This window comes from Borostomias antarcticus (genome assembly GCF_949987555.1).
Source record: "Borostomias antarcticus genome assembly, chromosome: 1".
NCBI lineage: Eukaryota > Metazoa > Chordata > Actinopteri > Stomiiformes > Stomiidae > Borostomias > Borostomias antarcticus.
The window spans coordinates 9,247,484-9,267,993 of NC_140234.1; the positions used below are offsets into that span (position 1 = coordinate 9,247,484).

Sequence of the window (20,510 nt, forward strand, 5' to 3'; positions counted from 1 at the left end):
TGACATAGTGAAGTTCTTTTCACACTGGTCACAGTGGTATGGCTTTTCTCCTGTATGAACACGCTGGTGTGTCTTTAACTCTCCTGACGTAGTGAAGTTCGCTCCACACTGGTCACAGTGGTATGGCTTCTCTCCTGTATGAACACGCTGGTGTGTCTTTAAGTTTCCTGACGTAGTGAAGTTCTTTCCACACTGGTGACAGTGGTATGGCTTCTCTCCTGTATGAACACGCTGGTGTGTCTTTAAGTTTCCTGACGTAGTGAAGTTCTTTCCACACTGGTCACAGTGGTACGGCTTCTCTCCGGTGTGAACACGCTGGTGTGTCTTTAAACTTTCAGACTCATTGAAGTTCTTTCCACACTGGTCACAGTGGTATGGCTTCTCTCCTGTATGAACACGCTGGTGTCTCTTTAAGTCTCCTGACGTAGTGAAGTTCTTTTCACACTGGTCACAGTGGTATGGCTTCTCTCCTGTATGAACACGCTGGTGTATCTTTAACTTTCCAGAGGCAATGAAGTTCTTCCCACACTGGTCACAGTGGTATGGCTTCTCTCCTGTATGAACAAGCTGGTGTATCTTTAACTTTCCAGAGGCAATGAAGTTCTTCCCACACTGGTCACAGTGGTATGGCTTCTCTCCTGTATGAACACGCTGGTGTGTCTTTAACTCTCCTGACGTAGTGAAGTTCTTTCTACACTGGTCACAGTGGTATGGCTTCTCTCCTGTATGAACACGCTGGTGTGTCTTTAAATGTTCTGACCTAGTGAAGTTCTTTCCACACTGGTCACAGTGGTATGGCTTCTCTCCTGTATGAACAAGCTGGTGTTTCTTAAAATGTTCTAACGTAGTGAAGTTCTTTCCACACTGTTCACAGTGGTACGGTCTTGGCTTGTCTGTGTCTCTGTCTCTGGGCGGGAGCTGGGGTGAGGGGGGTGTTGGAGGTGGTGATAGGGAGTGATTGAGAGGAGGAGGAGGAGAGAATCTCTGGTCGGATCTGTCTGCTCGATAGACGAAAGAGAGAGACGTAGAGGTTGTCATGGCTCCTCTTGAGGTGCTTGTTGAGGCAGATCTGGGAGGTGTAGGTGAATGGGCACACATAGCAGGAGAACACCTGAGTCTTGGACAAGTCTGACATCACTCCTGGGAGAGTGAAAGAGAAAGAGACAAACATTAAAAAGGATTCTCACACCTGTATTAAAAGTGCAAATACTGTATAGAGTGTTTATACGTATGTAACTAGTGGGGGGCGAAACACGACGACACCACAACTTCAGATTGAGGACAGGAGAGAGAAAGATATGTAAGAGGTTCCTCTGGCTGAGCTCGAGTGAAGGAGAGCGACAGAGGAGAGAGAGGAGTGAGAAAAAGAAAAGAGGAGAAAGGAGAGAAAACAAGCATGAATGCATTGAAGCCCACGGCAATAGCTACCTTAGATAGCTAGAGTAAGCTAGCACTCCTAAAGATAAGTCAAGCTACCATGTTCCATGGCAACTAACAGCATTCCATTTTGTTCTGAGCAAGTGTGCCTGCATAATATTGGCAATTTGCGTTCCTCACAACAGTGATTTGCACAGGCACCATTGCAGTTCATGACATAGTGCCCTCTGTATCTTTGCATCCATGAATGTCCTGAATTTCACGCTGTATGCCCATGTCTTGCCTGCTGGCTGGCACCATGGGAAAAAGACAGAGGAGAGGAAGGACGGTAGAGGAGAGCTACTTGGACAGCGGTTATTATTATGACCAGCAGACCTCTTGTTCTTTCAGCTTTAAGGAAAGAGGTGGATGAGAGAGAGATGGAGAAGACAGAGGGAAGAAGAGTTGAGGACAGATACCTCTAGCGGAATAAAATAAACTGTAGGCCTACATATGAAATATACTATAGATTTGTGTTGTATTGCATTTTGAGAATGGCTTACGTTAGTTCAGCAATCTAGATTCCTTGCGAATAAAACATGCGCAGAGCACAAATTCATGTTCCTTTTGGTGGGAATAAACCGATAAGCGTATACATGACCCAATATTCGGTTTGGAAAAGGAATAAACTAGGGGACTTATTCTGTTTTTTTATATTCGGAATATGCCCATATTCCGTTTATTCAAACGGTTTATTGATGTTTACATGGCCATTGTCAATATTCCGTTTAAAGAAGGTTTATTGAGTGCATGTAAACGCACTCATTGGTTCACCCGAATAAACCAATTGCTTGTAGAATGATTACAGATCTGACTTCAGAATATTATTCCAGATTAAACTGTACAACATATTTGAAGGGTTCTTTTGCAAGAGCAAACATCTGCTTTTACTGGCCTAATAGGTACCCTAAATCATGTTTGCTCATATCTGTGGTGCGGTTTAAAATAGTAGGCTATTTTAAACCGCACCGCAAAGGCTATTAACAAGAAAACTTTTTGCCAGTTACTTTTCTTTTAACAAGATAATTGAGGTGTCTACTCTTGTGTAGGTTATGATTTGAAATGTCTTCTTTTTGGGTGGAACCTGCAAACATGGAATACAGTGAAATTCCTCCTACGATATTATCTGCTCGTCTGATTAACTATAGTATACAGTAAGATACTATGTAGCTCAAACTCATGAATAATCTGATTGTTATAAGGTGAAGTGAATACAGCGTTACAGTGTAGCCCTATTCCTATAGTTTTTTTCCAAAGGCCTCCAGATCTGCCTATTACACTAGAACGCATCGCCGGATTTCAAGCACCAAAACGTGGCATATTATTATGACCAGCAGACCTCTTGTTCTTTCAGCTTTAAGGAAAGAGGTGGATGAGAGAGAGATGGAGAAGACAAGAGGGAAGAAGAGTTGAGGACAGATACCTCTAGCGGTGCACTTTTCTTCCCAGACGTAGTTGAAGGAGATGCTATTGTATCGGTACTCCTGTCCGTACCAGACCAGCAGCTCCTCCCCGACAGCCAGCAGCCGACAGCAGCGAAACAGGATCCCTCCACGGTACTGAAACGCTACCAGGTTCTGCTCTTCCTCAGTACGGGCACAGTTCACATACCTGGGGGAGAGTGGGGGGTGGTTTCATAAAGAACAAACAGGTGAGGGAGGGAGAGACGGGAGGAAGGAAGGATGAAGGAAGAGAGGGAGGGAGAAAAAGTGGGTGAGATGTAGGGACTGACTGTATGGAGGGAGGAAGGGATGGAGGGAAACTTTCAAGACTGGAGAGATGGTTTATTTTGAGTGAGAGCAGCAGAATGGATTCTGGAAATATGAGAAATTAGCATTAGTTCATATTTCTTCACCTGATTGTAAAGCCTAATTATTCTACAGTTTACACGCGCAAAGTCCATCCATTTGTAGGCATCTGGCATGACTTGCACATAGTCCTCCGTGGGAGCAGTGAAAACGAGTGCCAGGGGAATGCTCAAGTCCAAGCCATGCCAAACATGTACAAATATTGGGATTGCGATACATTTCACAGGAGAGCATATTGAGACTGCTAAGATTACACCCTGTGCTTCCCGTCTCAGTAAAGCACATTTTAACTAACAAATCCCTGTCCATCTATCCATCCATCCATCCAAGTATGAATGGATAACTATCTGTATGTCTTCTATATTTTACTTCAATTCAAAGGGCTTTATTGGAATGGGAAACATACATTTACAATGCCAAAGCAAACATCCCAAAAGGTCACAGAAATGTTATGGTTGAATTGAATGAATAAGTAAGTGTAATATTAACAAATGTATTTAAATGGTAACTTTAAAGTTTGTATGTACAGTGTGTATATGTATAGTGATCAGTGCGGTGTGCAGGGATACTGATTGAAGATTTTCAATCGTGGAACCAAGCCAACCAGCTATCTGATCAATCGTGACCACAAGTCTTCACCTGATTGTAATGCCTAATTATTCTACAGTTTACACATGCAAAGATCATCAAAGATGACACGATCTCTAAAAAGCCTGCCTATTGTTGTCCTGTTTAATTGTTCATGAAGTCTTTCCCTTAACATAGCCTTTTTATTTGCATCTCATTGTTTATAGGCCTCTGGATTCATTTCTAGTTGCTTCTCTATGAACTTCCTTCTGTTAGTTCTACCACAGTCCCTTACCATCTCTGGATCCTGCTGTTTCTGTCTCTCTAGTGACATGATGTTCATATGCGCAGTTTGACTTTTTGATCAGGGGGGCAGTCAGTCCCAGCCTACTTCTAACAATATAGATTAGGCCTAGTATCAATATAGCCTAGGCCTACTTCTAACAATATAGATTAGGCCTACTTCTAACAATGTAGATTAGGCCTACTTCTAACAATATAGATTAGGCCTACTTCTAACAATATAGATTAGGCCTACTTCTAACAATATAGATTAGGCCTACTTCTAACAATATAGATTAGGCCTACTTCTAACAATATAGCCTAGGCCTACTTCTATCAATATAGCCTAGGCCTACTTCTAACAATATAGCCTAGGCCTACTTCTATCAATATAGCCTAGGCCTACTTCTATCAATATAGATTAGGCCTACTTCTATCAATATAGATTAGGCCTACTTCTAACAATATAGATTAGGCCTACTTCTATCAATATAGCCTAGGCCTACTTCTAACAATATAGATTAGGCCTAATTCAAACAATATAGATTAGGCCTACTTCTATCAATATAGCCTAGGCCTACTTCTATCAATATAGCCTAGGCCTACTTCTATCAATATAGATTAGGCCTACTTCTAACAATATAGATTAGGCCTACTTCTATCAATATAGCCTAGGCCTACTTCTAACAATATAGATTAGGCCTACTTCTAACAATATAGATAAGGCCTACTTCTATCAATATAGCCTAGACCTACTTCTATCAATATAGCCTAGGCCTACTTCTATCAATATAGCCTAGGCCTACTTCTATCAATATAGCCTAGGCCTACTTCTAACAATATAGAGTGAGCGCAGCCAAATAGATTCTGGAAATCTGAGAAATGAGCATGTGTTCATATTTCTTCACCTTATTGTAATGCCTAATTATTCTACAGTTTACACGCGCAAAGTCCATCTATTTGTAGGCATCTGGCATGACTTGCACATAGTCCTCTGTGGGAGCAGTGAAAACAAGTGCCAGGGGAATGCTCAAGTCCAAGCCATGCCAAACATGTACAAATATTGGGATTGCGATACATTTCACAGGAGAGCATATTGAGACTGCTAAGATTACACCCTGTGCTTCCCGTCTCAGTAAAGCACATTTTAACTAACAAATCCCTGTCCATCTATCCATCCATCCATCCAAGTATGAATGGATAACTATCTGTATGTCTTCTATATTTTACTTCAATTCAAAGGGCTTTATTGGAATGGGAAACATACATTTACAATGCCAAAGCAAACATCCCAAAAGGTCACAGAAATGTTATGGTTGAATTGAATGAATAAGTAAGTGTAATATTTACAAATGTATTTAAATGGTAACTTTAAAGTTTGTATGTACAGTGTGTATATGTATAGTGATCAGTGCGGTGTGCAGGGATACTGATTGAAGATTTTCAATCGTGGAACCAAGCCAACCAGCTATCTGATCAATCGTGACCACAAGTCCGTATGGTAGAAACCATAGCGCGCCACAGACTGGAAGAAGAGGAAGAGGAGTATGCCCACATGATGTACAATATCGATGATGAAAAAAGAGTAGAGCCATACAGAGAGCAGATGGCAGTGAATGGATGCAACATTGAGTTTGAAGTAGACACTGGGGCAAGCCTGACTATAGTGAATGAGAAAACATACAGGAAGATGGGAGGGGGGAAACTCCACCATACAAGAACAAAGCTGTATATGTACACCAGAGATAGTGTAGGGGTGCTAGGCAAGATGTACACACAAGTCCGTTACAAGGGGCAGACCAGACAGTTGCCATTGATAGTGGTAAGAGCCAAATCTCTTGGGGATAAATTGGCTAGAGGCCATTAGGCTAGACTGGAGGGCCATTTTCAGACTACATACAGGTCAGCAGCAGGAGTTGAGTGAGCTACTCTCACAACACGGAGAGGTGTTTAAGGTGAGCTGGGCAGTTTAGTGGGAGCTACAGCAAAGATCTCTGTTGACCCCGAGGCCAAGCCAAGGTATTTCAAAGCCAGGCCTCTGCCATATGCCCTCAAGGACAAAGTTGAGACAGAGTTGGTTAGATTAGAGAAGGAAGGCATCATAGAGCCTGTGAGTTTCCGAGTGGGCCGCTCCCATAGTTCCTATACTTAAACCAGACAAAACAACTAGAATATGTGGGGACTATAAAGTTACCGTGAATCCAGTGTCTAAGATAGATAACTACCCAATTCCAAAAACTGAGGACTTGTTGGCAGTACTGGGGGGGGACAGACATTCACCAAACTAGACATGTCTCAGGCATACTAGCAACTCCCACGGGATGAAGAATGTAAGAAGTTCACAACAATTATCACCCATCGCGGTTTATACCAGTACACCAGGCTACCCTATGGGGTGTCATCAGCCCCAGGCATAGGAGAGAGAAATGTGTCTTCATGGCACCAGAGGTGGTGTACCTGGGATACAGGATCAACGAAAAAGGAATTCATTCCGTAGCAGATGTGTTGAATCTGGCAGATTTTCAAAGAAATATTGATTTAATCTGATCCTGTTAGCTATTTCTAAATTATTATGATCGACCTCTGAGTATGGCTGTAGCTGGTGTGTTCTGTAAGAAAAAACGGTGTCCCTCTTCCATAGACTTATGAGATAAAGACGACATCCTTAGGGCTGGTACATTCTGTGCTAAACAGCAATTGTTGTGGTTAGCGCTGAGGCGGCGTAGCTTATCTTGACCAAACAAGGCCACAGAAGAGACGAGAAAGACAGTCTTATCGGAGAAGAGACGAGGGGGGGGGGACACCCGAACCATAAGAACGTTGCAACGAGACCAATGCTTTAATTTGAGTTCAGACAGCATACAGAGAGGTCAAGTGTACATTAGACTTTATGCCATCGTCTTTTGTATGTTAACCCTTCTGGAATAAACAGCTTTTGATGTCGCTCAAATCCTGTGTTGGAGAGATTAATTTGGAATACATCAGAACAAGGAGACACTGGACTGTGTGGTATTGTGTGAGATTGGGTATTGTGAAATTTCTTTTTTTTTAGCCTGCTATCTGGTTACTGTTGGGATTTTCATTACAGTACTGTACTTAAATCTGTCATAGTAAACATGTACTGTATCCTACTGTGAATAAAAACTGAAATGCATGTAGACCTACATGTTGCCTGTAGGCTGTAGCCTATTGTCACGTTTCATTTCTTTGTTACTTTAAAGCGGGAAAATGTCGAGAACAAAACGCAAACGAGTCGTACGAAGTACTGTATTTGATCAAAGCACGCACTCAAGTGGAAATTCGTTTATTTTATTATAGGATAGGCTATATGAGTTTAGTTGGCTATTTGATTGCAATTTTGATGCATTTTCACAAGTAATTGAGGGTATTTTTCGGTGTATTATGAGTCTATATGAAACAAGTATACCACTTATTGAATTTGGTGCATTTTAACATACTTTTCAGTTATCCGGACATTTCAGAGATACGAACGACCTTCGGTCCCGTTGGGTTCGGATAAGTGGGGTCCTACTGTACTACTTCCTTGTAGTCTAATAAACATGATGAATCACTTGAATGTCTTTCCTACCTTGTAATTTCTTCGGAAAATGATATAAAGCTAATGTTTTGAAAACCACAAAGATGTGTGAAACGTCACTATTATGTGCTCCTCGTATTGACGCAATGACGTAGTACACAATTTTCGTACTTTTTAATGGTCAAAAACTACATTGGGTAACTTTAAAGGAGTAGTAAAGGGAAAAATCATGTTCAGCCCTGTATTAAGGTTACTAATGATCATATACAAGAGTTTAACATTTTTTGAATGATTTTCCACAGTGCTCACCCACATCCACTGTATGACCAAAACGGTGGTAGAGCAATTATCACACTTTCTCAAAAGTGCTAGTTTTGTCAACTTTTTGATCTGAACCATTGTATATGATCATAAGTAACCTTAAAACAGGGCTAAACATGATTTTTCCCTTTACTACTCCTTTAAGAAATTCCACCAGTATCTGTTTGGGAAACACTGCACCATTGTGACAGACCACAAACCGCTGCTGGACCTCCTGGGAGAGAGTAAAGGCATCCCACACCTCGCTGTACTGGGGAAGATGCTCCTCATCGTCGTAGATGCCTATTCAAAATGGATCGAGGCTCACCCAATGTCGTCTATCACTTCATCAATGACTATCGAGAGACTGAGAAGCATTTTTGCCACCCCTGCAGTGATTGTCAGTGATAATGGGCCTAGTCTGGTCAGTGCAGAGTTCAAGAACTTCCTACAAAAGAATGACATACAGCATGTCACAACAGCACCATACCACCCGTCCTCAAATGGCTGTGCAGAGTGGGCAGTGCGGGTGGTCAAGGAGGGACTCAAGAAGATGGGGGAAGGTAGTCTGGAGACAAAGCTATCCAGGTTCCTGTTCAAGTACAGATCAACCCCCCAGACCACCACGGGAGCCACGCCAGCTGAGCTGCTCATGAACCGCAGGATCAGGACTCGGCTAGATCAGGTGCGTCCCTCGCTATTTACAAGTGTCTGATTCAGTCTATGTGAGGGGATACTCAGGCCAGAAGTGGATTCCGGCAACTTATAGAGAGGACCGGTCCAGTCTCTTGGAGAGTGAAAACACTGGATGGGAAACTGGTGAGACGACATCAGGATCAGATACGGCCATGTTATGATCACAACCTGGCTGACCCCTGTCTCTAAGAGGAGAGTGTTCCTGTGGACACAGCAGAGCAAGAACTAGAAAATCAGGCACACAAGGTAGTATGGGCACCGCCACAAGAAGCAGAGGATCCAGGCATACTGGTGCCGCCAGCAGAACTAGAGAATCCAGCACCAGATGCAGTGGCACCGGGGCCTCCAGACATTGGGGTTTTGGGAAATTGTTACCCAGTGAGAGTTAGACAGGCACCCACGTATCTCAAGGACTAAGTGGTAGCAGGGGCAGAATAATCCCCTCGTAGAATCAGACTAGTCTTAAGTGAATTTGTTCAGCACATTAAAGAAGGATTTTTGTAGACTATGGGGGGAGGAATGTTGTAATGTTCTGATTCATGTTGTATGTTATATTCAGTCAGGCAGTCAGGTGATATAAGGAGAGGGGCTTAATGTAGAGGGGGACCGGAAGTAACGTTCAGCAAGGAGATCAGACTCCATTACTACGCATTCTGGTGGTTAAGTGCAGAATGCAATAAAGAGTAAATAACTTTGAGAGTGTATCATCCTTGACTTTATTACAGTAATTGTATAGCAACATGTAAACCTCAGTTGCTGGCGGTCCATCTGATGCCTGACCAGCCTCAGTGCAAATGTATAACTATGTGTGTGTTTATTCTATCCAGAATAAATCAGCCTTCAGCAGCAAGAAGTGGTCCAGCTATTTAATACACAATGCAGAAACGCATGCGTAGGCTACAAGACCAAACCGGTCACATCAGCAATTCTTTTTGAGTCAGCACAGGTGGTGGCCTCTAGATTTGCTTATGAATTACGTTATACGGCCATGCTCTCCACTTAATGTCACCAGCGAATAAAAGAAGTGAACGCACGCAGCAATGACCAGCAACAGCGAAATTCACTGAAAACAGACCGCTTGTCGGTATGTTCGCTTCACGCGCTTCCCTCTCAACATGGTCATACAAAACAGCTTGCTGAATTCCGAAAAGATAAATAAACTATTCTGTTTTTGATTCAAATGTGTAGCTATATGACCCTCCCCTGGACTCAAATTAAAAAGAACAGTAACCCTCTCCTGGACTCAAATTCAAAAACAGTCGTCTGAAGCCCCCCGCAGACCGCATCCGCCACAATGTCTTACGACGGCGCACGGCGCTGTGTCCGGCTAGCCCCGCACACAGGCTGCGACATTCGACGCATTTTCTAGTGCACTTTAAAAAAAACAAATCCCAATTGATCAGTAAATGACAAATGCCAACAACCTCGCAATGGGTAAGTTAATCTTACAATTTCTTCAATAAAATAATGGTGATAGTAGCTAAGCTATAGCCTTACAAGTGATTTAGTATCTTTCAGAAACAATTACTTTGATGCTGTCTGTATCAGTCACATAACCATTTTTGTGTCCGTTTCAGTAGGCAACATTGTGGCAAAACATTGTAGCTAGCCTATCTGGCACTCGCAACATTGTGCTAACGTTAGTCTAGATAACATAGTTAACAGACTTTATGTATATATGTTATGTTACATAACGTAGTTAACAGACGTTAGTATAGGCTATGTAGCGTTGTGTTATGCACCAACCGCAGTGTTTGAGTGTGTTTTCAAGCAGGCAACATTTTATGGCAAAACATTGTATCTGGCACTCATAACGTAGCTAGTGCTACATAGTTAACAGACGTTAGTAGGCTAATATGTAGCCTAACGTTTGGCTATGCATCAACCGCAGTGTTTGAGTTTCTGTTTTCAAGTAGGAAAAACATTGTAGCCAACAAGAACATCTGGTGAACAGATTAGTAATATGCACCAACCGCAGTTGGTGTGTTTGTTTTCAAGTTGGCAACAGTAAGAACATAGTTAACAAATGTTAGTAGGCAAATTAGGCTATGTATAAGATATGCAAGTATCAATGAGCATGCCACATAATGCCATATACCTACAACATTTTAGCAGTGTAGCCTATATGCAGGTAATATTATTCTTGATTTATTAAAACACATACAACCTTTCTCCCACACAAGCTAAATATTTACTATTGATATTGTTTTGTCCCTTTTCCTTCAAAACAGATACTTGGGTGTAACAGAGGACCCAGGGATGCCTACATTCTCTGTGACAAGCTGGCTGCATACTTCAGCTCCCCAGAGGGCAGTTTGGCCTGGCAGGATGGGTGTAGGCAAACCAAGCCCTCCTCTCCAGCCTACACCACTTGGCAGTCCCTCACCAGCCTGGCAGTCCTCCTCACCAGTCTATACCACCTGGCAGTCCTCACCAGCCTATACCACCTGGCAGTCCTCCTTCAGTCTATACCACCTGGCAGTCCTCCTTCAGCCTATACCACCTGGCAGTCCTCCTCACCAGCCTATACCACCTGGCAGTCCTCCTAACCAGCCTATTCATGGGTTTCAAATGTAGTCCTAGACCTGCCATATTGGGGACCAACGCAGGTGTTTCAATTTATCCGATTGGCTCGACTGCATAGAATCCTATGCAGTAGAACTAATTCATTCATTTGAAAAACCTGTGTTGGGTCCCCAACATGGCAGGTCTAGGACTACATTTGAAACCCATTAATACTATCTGGCTCTCCTCACCAGCCTATACCACCAGGCAGTGGAGACACGCATAGCTCGGAGTGGATGACGACACATCACCTCAAGCTCAATCTGGACAAGACTGAGCTGCTGTTCCTTCCGGGGAAGGGCTGCCCGCACCGGTACCTGGCCATCACCATTGAAGACACAGTGGTGACCCCGACTCAGACTGCGAGGAATCTGGTTGTGACCCTAGATAACCAACTGTCGTCTTCCGCACATGTCACATCCATCACACGCTCCTGCAGATTCATGCTCTACAACATCAGGAGGATTCGCCCTTTCCTCACTGATGAAACGGTGCAGGTACTCATCCAGGCCCTGGTCATCTCCCGCCTGGACTACTGCAACTGCCTCCTCGCTGGGGCCCCAGCGTCAGCCATTAAACCTCTGGAACTTGTCCAGAAAGCTGCTGCTCGCCTGGTGTTCAACCACCCCAAGTTCTCTCACACAACTTCCCTCCTCCGTTCCCTACACTGGCTCCCTGTAGCGGCTCGCATCCAGTTTAAAACTCTGGCACTAACCTACAGGGCAATGAAAGGAACAGCCCCCTCCTACCTCCAGGCCATGGTCAAACCCTACACCCCCTCCCGACCGCTACGCTCTGCTACCTCAGGGCGACTGGTTTCCCCGTCACTCCGAGGCCCCTGCGGTCGATCGACACGGTCATGGTTCTTCTCTGTCCTGGCCCCACAGTGGTGGAATGAGCTGCCCACTGATGTCAGGACAGCAGAGTCGCTGCCCATCTTTCGTCGCAGGCTCAAAACTCATCTCTTCAAGAAGTACTACAACAATCCTCCCTCCTAAGCACTTATTGTATTTTATTGTATTGCACTGTACTTTAGATTGCTATTCTTGAACTTTGCCTTCAGCACTAGATTATGCTCTTAGTCACTTGTTTTGGAGAGAAGATGCACTTGTGAGTTCTGGCAAGTAGTAGTACATTGGCTTTTCCTACGTTAATGCTATTATTGTTAGTCGCTTTGGATAAAAGTGTCTGCTAAATGATTGTAATGTAATGTAAATGTAATGCAGTCCTCACCAGACTATACCACCTGGCACCTCTGTGACAAGCTGACTGCTTTCTTCAGCTCCCCAGAGGGCAGTCTGTACTGGGGGATGGAAGGGTGTAGCCAAACCAATCCCCCCTCACCCCTCCCTCACCACTACACACACACACACACACACACACACACACACACACACACACACACACACACACACACACACACACACACACACACACACACACACACACCACCACTAGTAGTATTAAACAATAAATTAATTATATAAATACATGCACTCATGCCATTTTTTATTCAAAATGAACATGACTACAGTTATGCTACTATGGAAGGAGTATTGATTTAGCAGTTTAGTTTTTTGGTCATAGTTCAACCCCAGGATTATTTATTCTAGCTATGTACATAACACACCCATGTTATTTAATTGCACTGACTATGTCATGGACACAAACAGTCATCGGTTGGGATAAATAGGGAAGGGATGGGGTAAGTAGATGAGGATGATACTGATAGATTACAGATAGTAATGTAAATTGTCAATTTGGGAACCTTTACGTCTAGTGGAGTACCTAGGACTGGACTGAGGAACTGGTTTGTACTGACACTGTAAGGACAAGCGATTACAAGAATTCCAATGTACCTGTAGGCTACTCATACTTATTTTACACATAGCAAATATTATAATAGTTATAACGTTATTTTATTCTGTACAGTAGGCACCACTAGAGGGCAGTCTGGTATAGCCTACCATATAGACACAGCCTGCACCTGGGCCAATCTATAAACCGGTGTGCACCGTTTTGTTACGGTTCCCACTTTAACTCAATCAGCAGTGATTCAATCCACCACCTGAGGCCGCGTTTCCCAGATTCGCCGAACTTCTCCGCGCTACGACGCTTCTCAAGGTATACCTTGAGGTGCGCCTAGAGGCAGAGCACCGTGCCTTCCCTCACCCCGGAGGAGGAGAAGGCCCTCTCGATCATCGGCCTCACAGCCTCCCAAGGCATCACTGGTGGCCTTGATTTGGAGTCTGGAGAGGGCCCCTCCAACATCCAGCCCTCAGCTGAGTCACCCCAAGCCTCCCAGCCCTCAGCGGAGTCACCCCAAGCCTCCCAGCCCTCAGCTGAGTCACCCCAAGCCTCCCAGCCCTCAGCTGAATCAACCCAAGCCTCCCAGCCCTCAGCTGAGTCACCCCAAGCCTCCCAGCCCTCAGCTGAATCACCCCAAGCCTCCCAGCCCTCAGCTGAATCACCCCAAGCCTCCCAGTTCTCTGGAGAGGAGACCCCAGCACGGTCAGACCGCTCCACCCCGTCGACACGCTCTCCCCCCACCCCCCACACACCCCATGACGTCCCCCTCCCCCGCCCCCCGTGAGAGGCAGCTGAACACCACGGATGCGAGGTGCGACTGCAGTGAGGAGCTCCTGGAGGTGGGGAGGCAGAGGCTGGCTGTGCAGCGTGAGAGGCTGGACCTGCAGAACAGGCAGCAGGCCCTAGCGGAGGCACAGTTTGTTTGGCCCTCCATATCAGTGCCCATCATTCTGCCAACTCCAGGTAGGCTAAGTGTGTATTTTGTATACTCTGTCTATTCCCACACTGCATGCATTCCATTCAGTGTCGCTAATTGAATTTTCCTCCCTTGCAGATGATGCAGATGCCAGAGACACACTGCACACACTCACCACACACACTACATACACTTACCACACACTGCACACACTCATCACACACACTACATACACTTACCACACACTCACCACACACTACATACACTTACCACACACTGCACACACTCACCACACACACTACATACACTTACCACACACTGCACACACACCACTGTGTACACTGCGCGCACACACTACATACACTCACAACACCACTCATCCTTCCTACGTGTTGCTACCTTGTCGTGGTGGGAAGGCTTGTGTGCCTCCATGACCATGAAGGCTATATTGGTGGGGGGTCATCCTCCAGCAGGTTCAACCATGCCGGGCAGGTTCAGGGTAGAGGCCAGACGAAAAGCAACAACTGGCCCTCCAGGTTGGGGGTTGGGCATGGGTCTAACAACCCCACCCCGGAAAAAGACAGCCTGTTACAGGACAAAAGTCTGAAGAACAAACCTGCCCATGTTTATTCCCAACCAATATTAAACAAGTTCCCTTTATCCTGTATATTTGTTGTTTCTTGCCACATTACAACAGTAGAGGTTTTGAAGAAGGCACACAATATAACAAACAGCATTTGTAAGATCACTAAATACTGTGAATATGTTAGCAAAGTACACTAAGGACAACAGTATTGGGCCACCTACACATTACACCTACAGGAACCTTCATGACATCCCATTCTAAATGAATAGGCATCATATGGAGTTGGTCCCCCCTGTGCAGCTATAACAGCCTCCACTGTTCTGGGAAGGTTTTCTACAATATTCTGTAGCGTGTGTGAGGATATTTGACTATTCATCTAGATGGCCTCATTGGATTAATCAATTCGCCAGGATATCTGTCTGACAATATATAAAGACAGCCAGAAAAGTCATGTCATCAAATTATCCCTTTACATAAGAAAATGTTGTTGTTGTTCACAAAGTGGATTATATTAGGCTATGGATAGTCCATATATGTTGCTTGGCTCAATAAAAGTTTTAAAAACAACATTCCCATGATGTGTTGTGTAGGCTCCATGACATTATTTTCATCATTCAAGTTAATTGTATTTTGTGTACACTAATGATGTGAATCGCGCAGGTAGGATAGATAGATGTGCGCTGTATTGCAACTCTCCTTTTTAAAAGTGTAATTTTGCTCTAATCGAGCTAAAACTATAACGGGATGACCGGAGCGCATCACCAAGGGACAGCTTACGATGGGGTCCGACCGCCCTTCATAACGTATCCCTTGGCTGTGGTATACCTTGGCTTAAGAAGGCTCTGGGAAACGAATCGCCACCTAGAGGTGGACCTAACGACGTTCTTAAGAAGCACGTAGCGCTACGATGCCTTAACGATGCCTCTGGGAAACGCGGCCCAGGTCTATATACGGCCATGTTCTCCACTTAATATCACCAGAGAATAAAAGAAGTGAACGCACGCAGCAACGACCAGCAACAGAGAAATTCACTGAAAACAGACCGCATGTCGGTATGTTCGCTTCACGCGCTTCCCTCTCAACATGGTCATACAAAACAGCTTGCTGAATTCCGAAAAGATGAATAAACTATTCTGTTTTCGATTCAAATGTGTATATGATCCCCTGGACTAAAAAACAAACAAACAAAAGAACAGTAACCCTCACCTGGACTCAAATTCAAAAACAGTCGTCTAACCCTCCCTTGTTCATTCGAAGTTCACTTCCTAAACCGAAGCCCCAAACGGCTGCGCTCTAATCTTTCAAAAATAAAAAATAACATACAACTTACCGAATTGAGGATTGTCGTAGCCTACAGTGAAAGGCTATTGAGTAGGTTGTGATGGAAACGTTTGTTTACTCAAAAAGAATAAAGAGCTTGTCTCTTGTGTTCTTCAGATGGATGAAAAAATCTTTGCAATGGGGAATCTTTACAGGCGTGACAAACAATGTTCAACTGTGAAAAGTTTCCAAGGTAGAGAGAGACACAAATTACGAACACAATTTATATACACAGTCGTGACTGCTAGTCTTTTCAATGCTCTTAACCAATCGGTGAAAGCCGGGAACAATGACGCGTTTCACTGTTCAGACCGCGTGATTTTTTTTACCAACCAACTTCTGCCATAACCACGCCCCCGCGAGTTTTGACCATAGACATTATAAAGAACTAGACTGGCCATTGTGCTGTAGAATTCCAATGGACTCACGTCCGACGTGGCAGCCATCTTGTGCAGGGCATCTCACTATGCGACGTCAATGATCCCACAGATTCACTGTGTAATGGTAGATGTTAGATCATCTGGGAGAAAGTCCCTGTAATTGTGCATAAGTGGCATTTTCTATCACTGGGATTAGCTGGAATGCTTGTATATTTATATTGCGACAAAAATGTTTTTTATTGTGACTTGCCAAGAGATTATAGATGCAGCCCCCCTGCCTCCCCCGCCAGTATACTGTTAAGGTCTACTCTGTATCTGGTGTATTCTCCAGGGTTCCCACTAATTTTTACCAATACAAATTACAACTTTTCCATGATTTTGACTTAACGTCTTGATGACCATGGGAACCCTGATTCTCAGTAGCACCAGTATCAACTAGAAAAACCACGTAGCGGCTATGCCTCCGCCCAACAATGCAAGTTGCAGTTAACATTCAGTTGGTCTTGAGAGAGGGCCCCTGTGTTGATGTGGATGGTGCTTGTGTACGCTAGCTTGCTGGTATTCTAGCTGTAATGCTAGCTGACACTAATGCTAGCTAGCATTACAGCTAGAATAGCTGTATCTAATTAGCATTAGATAGCTAGCATTAGCTAGCTGGCGCTAGCTTTATTGTTAGCGTTAGCATTAGCTAGCTAGTGTTAGTATTCAAAAGTGCCTTTTGTTTGACCTGACCTTTGACATTTGAATACCAAAATCTAATCCAAATAATCTAATTAAATCCAACTGGCAAGGCTCCGAACCGGTTCGAGGAACGGAAACGAAAACCGAAAACAAACGGTATTTTATGAGGAACTGAAACAAGAACGAAAACAAAATGGTCTTTAATTGTTCCAGAACAGAAACGTTAATTTGAAATCTTTAAAACCGGTTAATAACGTTATTTTTTCGTTCTTTGTAGTAGGCCTATAAAGCTTAAAATATTTTTTTTTTTAAAGAAGAAAATAAAAAAAAAGCTGAGCCTTTTATGGCCGAATAGGCAAAATTGAATTTATTACATTTGTAGCCTACATCTTGTCCTGTTTTTGTAATGTAGCCTAGGCCCCTAAATCTGTTATTTCACAGTCGGGATCTTAAATGCTTTCTTAGCGAAATGAAGAGATTGAGATATTACAAACACACCATAGCCTAGTTCAGACGTTTATGGTATGGTTAGAGATTATTAGCGTGTGGATACAGTCGTAGCCTATACCATATAGGCCTAGTGCCGTCTGAATAGGCCACGAGTAGGCCTAACGAAGCGCTCCGTTTAATGGCTATAACTTCCAGTCAGGTAAGGGCTTTTTATCGGCCTAGTGATCAAGAGATAGGCCTATTAAATGTTTTGCACTAAATTATATTTGCTGTCTTATAGGCATACAAGCAGCAGCAGTCTGGTGGATGTCTCTGAAATGTGTATCGCCACAAGAGAATATTTTTGTTTGCTATCTCAACTCAACTCAAATTTGATTTATAGAGCACATTTAAAAACGACTGTGGTCGAGCCAAAGTGCTGTACAGGTAGGTGGCAAGACATAAGTTAATACATAATAAATAAATGACAAAACATTATAAAACAAAATAAAAACAAACAATAGGCCTACAGGCACAGAATAAAATAGCTTGCAGCAGCAGCAATATTTTTTAAAAGGATGATGAGCTATCATGATGACTAATGATAGACCTGCACATTGTTTACGGTGTGGATTAAGGGCATTCGGGAATAGGACTAATGTTGCGTATTTCTTGTAAGATAATCAACAAGGCTTCACTACAGCACACATCACCAAGGCTAATATTGTTGGCAATAAGGCCACCACAACCCTAGACTTGTTGATTATACCTTACAAGAAATACTGTAGGCCTATAGAGTCTTAATAGGTTAACAGCCCCGGAACGGTGAACGGAATGTTATTTTTCGTTCTTAACCGGTTCAGGAACGCTACGCTGGTGGCGGAACACGAGAACAGAAACGTTAAATATGCAGGTTCTGCTCGGAGCGAACCGATTGAAAAATAATTTCGTTTTTAAGCCCTGCCAACTGGACATTTTGGCCGAATATGTACAAATTCTGTCAAGCCGTTCTTGAGATATCATGTTCAGCAGGCCGAAAACACCTTTTGTGATGTCAGTGACCCTTGACCTTTGACCCCCACAATGTAATCAGTTAATCCTTGAGTCCAACTGGACATTTTACCTAAATATGAACAAATTCTGTTAAACCGCAAAATACAAGTTTGACAATTAGCTATATGAGGGACTATCTCTATATACCCGCATAAAACAAGTCAAGATACTACATTATATAAAACTGTGTTAATAGTCGATGTGAGTGGAATAAATTATGTTATCTGTGTAATGTTAGCTTAGGGCAGCTAGACTAGTCTGTTATCCTAACCAGTTAGCTATGCAATTTAATTGTGAGATAAGTAAATAATTACCATTACAATAGGCTCTGTGCACCAGCTCCACTACTTCCTGAAAGTCATTTGGCATCTTTATTTCCTGTCCTATATAATTGGATTAAGTGATTAATCAGGTGTGCGCTGGGTCTGCCTCACACCTGATTAATCACTTAATCCAATCATATAGGACAGGAAATAAAGATGCCAAGTGACTTTCAGGAAGTAGTGGAGCTGGTGCACTGAGCCTATACCCATATTAGGCTACCATTCTCTTCCCGCAAACGCCTGAGTATAAAACCTTAAAAGGCTAGTCTAACTGTATTTAGGCTGATACTAAAATATAATAAGAGTCACTAGTCACTTACCGAACAAAACGACAAGCAGCTCTGAAGCCCAACAGTAACATGTTCCAAATGATGCCCTGCGTAACATGGCGGTCTCGTCGGACGAGTCTAAAGGGGGCGTGGCCAGTCTAGTTCTTTATAATGTCTATGGTTCAGACCCGGTCTAGAGCCCGCCTCCTGAGACCGGAAACTACCTGACGCCTTTTTCTGGATATGTAATTGTAATATCTTGTACTATATTACATAATCAAGGTCGGACAGCGGCGGATCCATTTACTGACGTTTACTGATATACTTTGGAGAAGTGCATTACAGGGCATGGCCATCACTGACTAACTGACACTGCACTGCTATATCTACCTAGGTGATTAACAAGTAGTAGTGTAGGTCAGGGGTGGCCAACCAGTCAGAGACTAAGAGCCACAAAAATTACTGTGGTACCACCCAGAGCCACACCATATATACCAGCGTTTCTCAACCTTTTTTTCAGTCACCGCACCCTTCATAAGTACTTAAAATCCCAAGGCACCCCAGTCTAAAATAAGAAGAAAAACATTACTGTCCATTAAATATACATTTAAAGTTAATTTATTTAAAATGAATACATACAACAAGATATTTTCTGACATAATATATTTTGGACTGGGCTGGGTTAGGATGGACTGGGCTGGGTTAGGCTGGGCTGGACTGGGTTAGGCTGGACTGGGCTGGGTTAGGCTAAACTGGGCTGGGCTGGACTGGACTAGGTTAGGCTGGACTGGGCTGGGTTAGGCTAAACTGGGCTGGGCTGGACTGGGCTGGGTTAGGCTGGACTGGACTAGGTTAGGCTGGACTGGACTGGACTGGACTGGACTGGACTGGGCTCGAGATTTGAGGCTTTGAAATGTCCCAATGATGTCTGGCATATCAGACAGAATGTCTTACCATTACGTTCTATGAAGAAAAAATTACTCTCCCCACTCGGGTAAAAAATGTCCTGTGTTCGTCTTCATATTTTCTTTTAGCTGCGCATTTCTTTCCAGCCATTCTTTGGTTGTGTACAGTAGCCTAGGCTACGTTAGCTTTTGTCGTAATAGAGAATGACCCACGCAAAGCAAATTATTTTGTTTACAATAGGTGCGTTTACATGACAAATATTTTTCAATCTGGTTGATTTCAAGCTGATTTCAGCTTGAGCGTATGTGATACAAAGTAAACTGGTTGGATGTTTACATGCGACAACGAAACAAATATTTCGAACGCGCATGCAGCCGTGAGTGATTGCGTTACGATGGTTACAAACAGCTGACTACGGAACTGTCGAGCATGCCTTGATTAGTCAAGTCTTGAACATGCGCAAAATGAACGCAAAACGCAGCATCAATCCGTTTCAAGGTAGTATACATGACGGACCAAACGGTTTCGAAAAGGTTTAAGTGATGATCCACTGATCATCCTTGAGATGTTTCTACAACTTAATTGGAGTCCATCTGTGGTAAATTCAACTGATTGGACATGATTTGGAAAGGCAGCCACCTGTATATATGAGGTCCCACAGATGAC

At 43.5% G+C, this 20,510-nt stretch overlaps 1 protein-coding gene across 1 annotated transcript; it reads right to left on the reverse strand.

Annotated features, from left to right (window-relative positions):
* Window positions 1-828: 828 nt before the first annotated feature.
* On the reverse strand, window positions 829-19,030 carry LOC311329917 (histone-lysine N-methyltransferase PRDM9-like; the record flags this gene model as incomplete). Its single annotated transcript, XM_084461869.1, has 3 exons — window positions 829-1,140; window positions 2,840-3,027; window positions 18,990-19,030. The coding sequence occupies 3 exons, from the start codon at window positions 19,028-19,030 to the stop codon at window positions 869-871; spliced, it is 501 nt and encodes a 166-aa protein (XP_084317995.1). The 3' UTR covers window positions 829-868.
* Window positions 19,031-20,510: the final 1,480 nt, after the last annotated feature.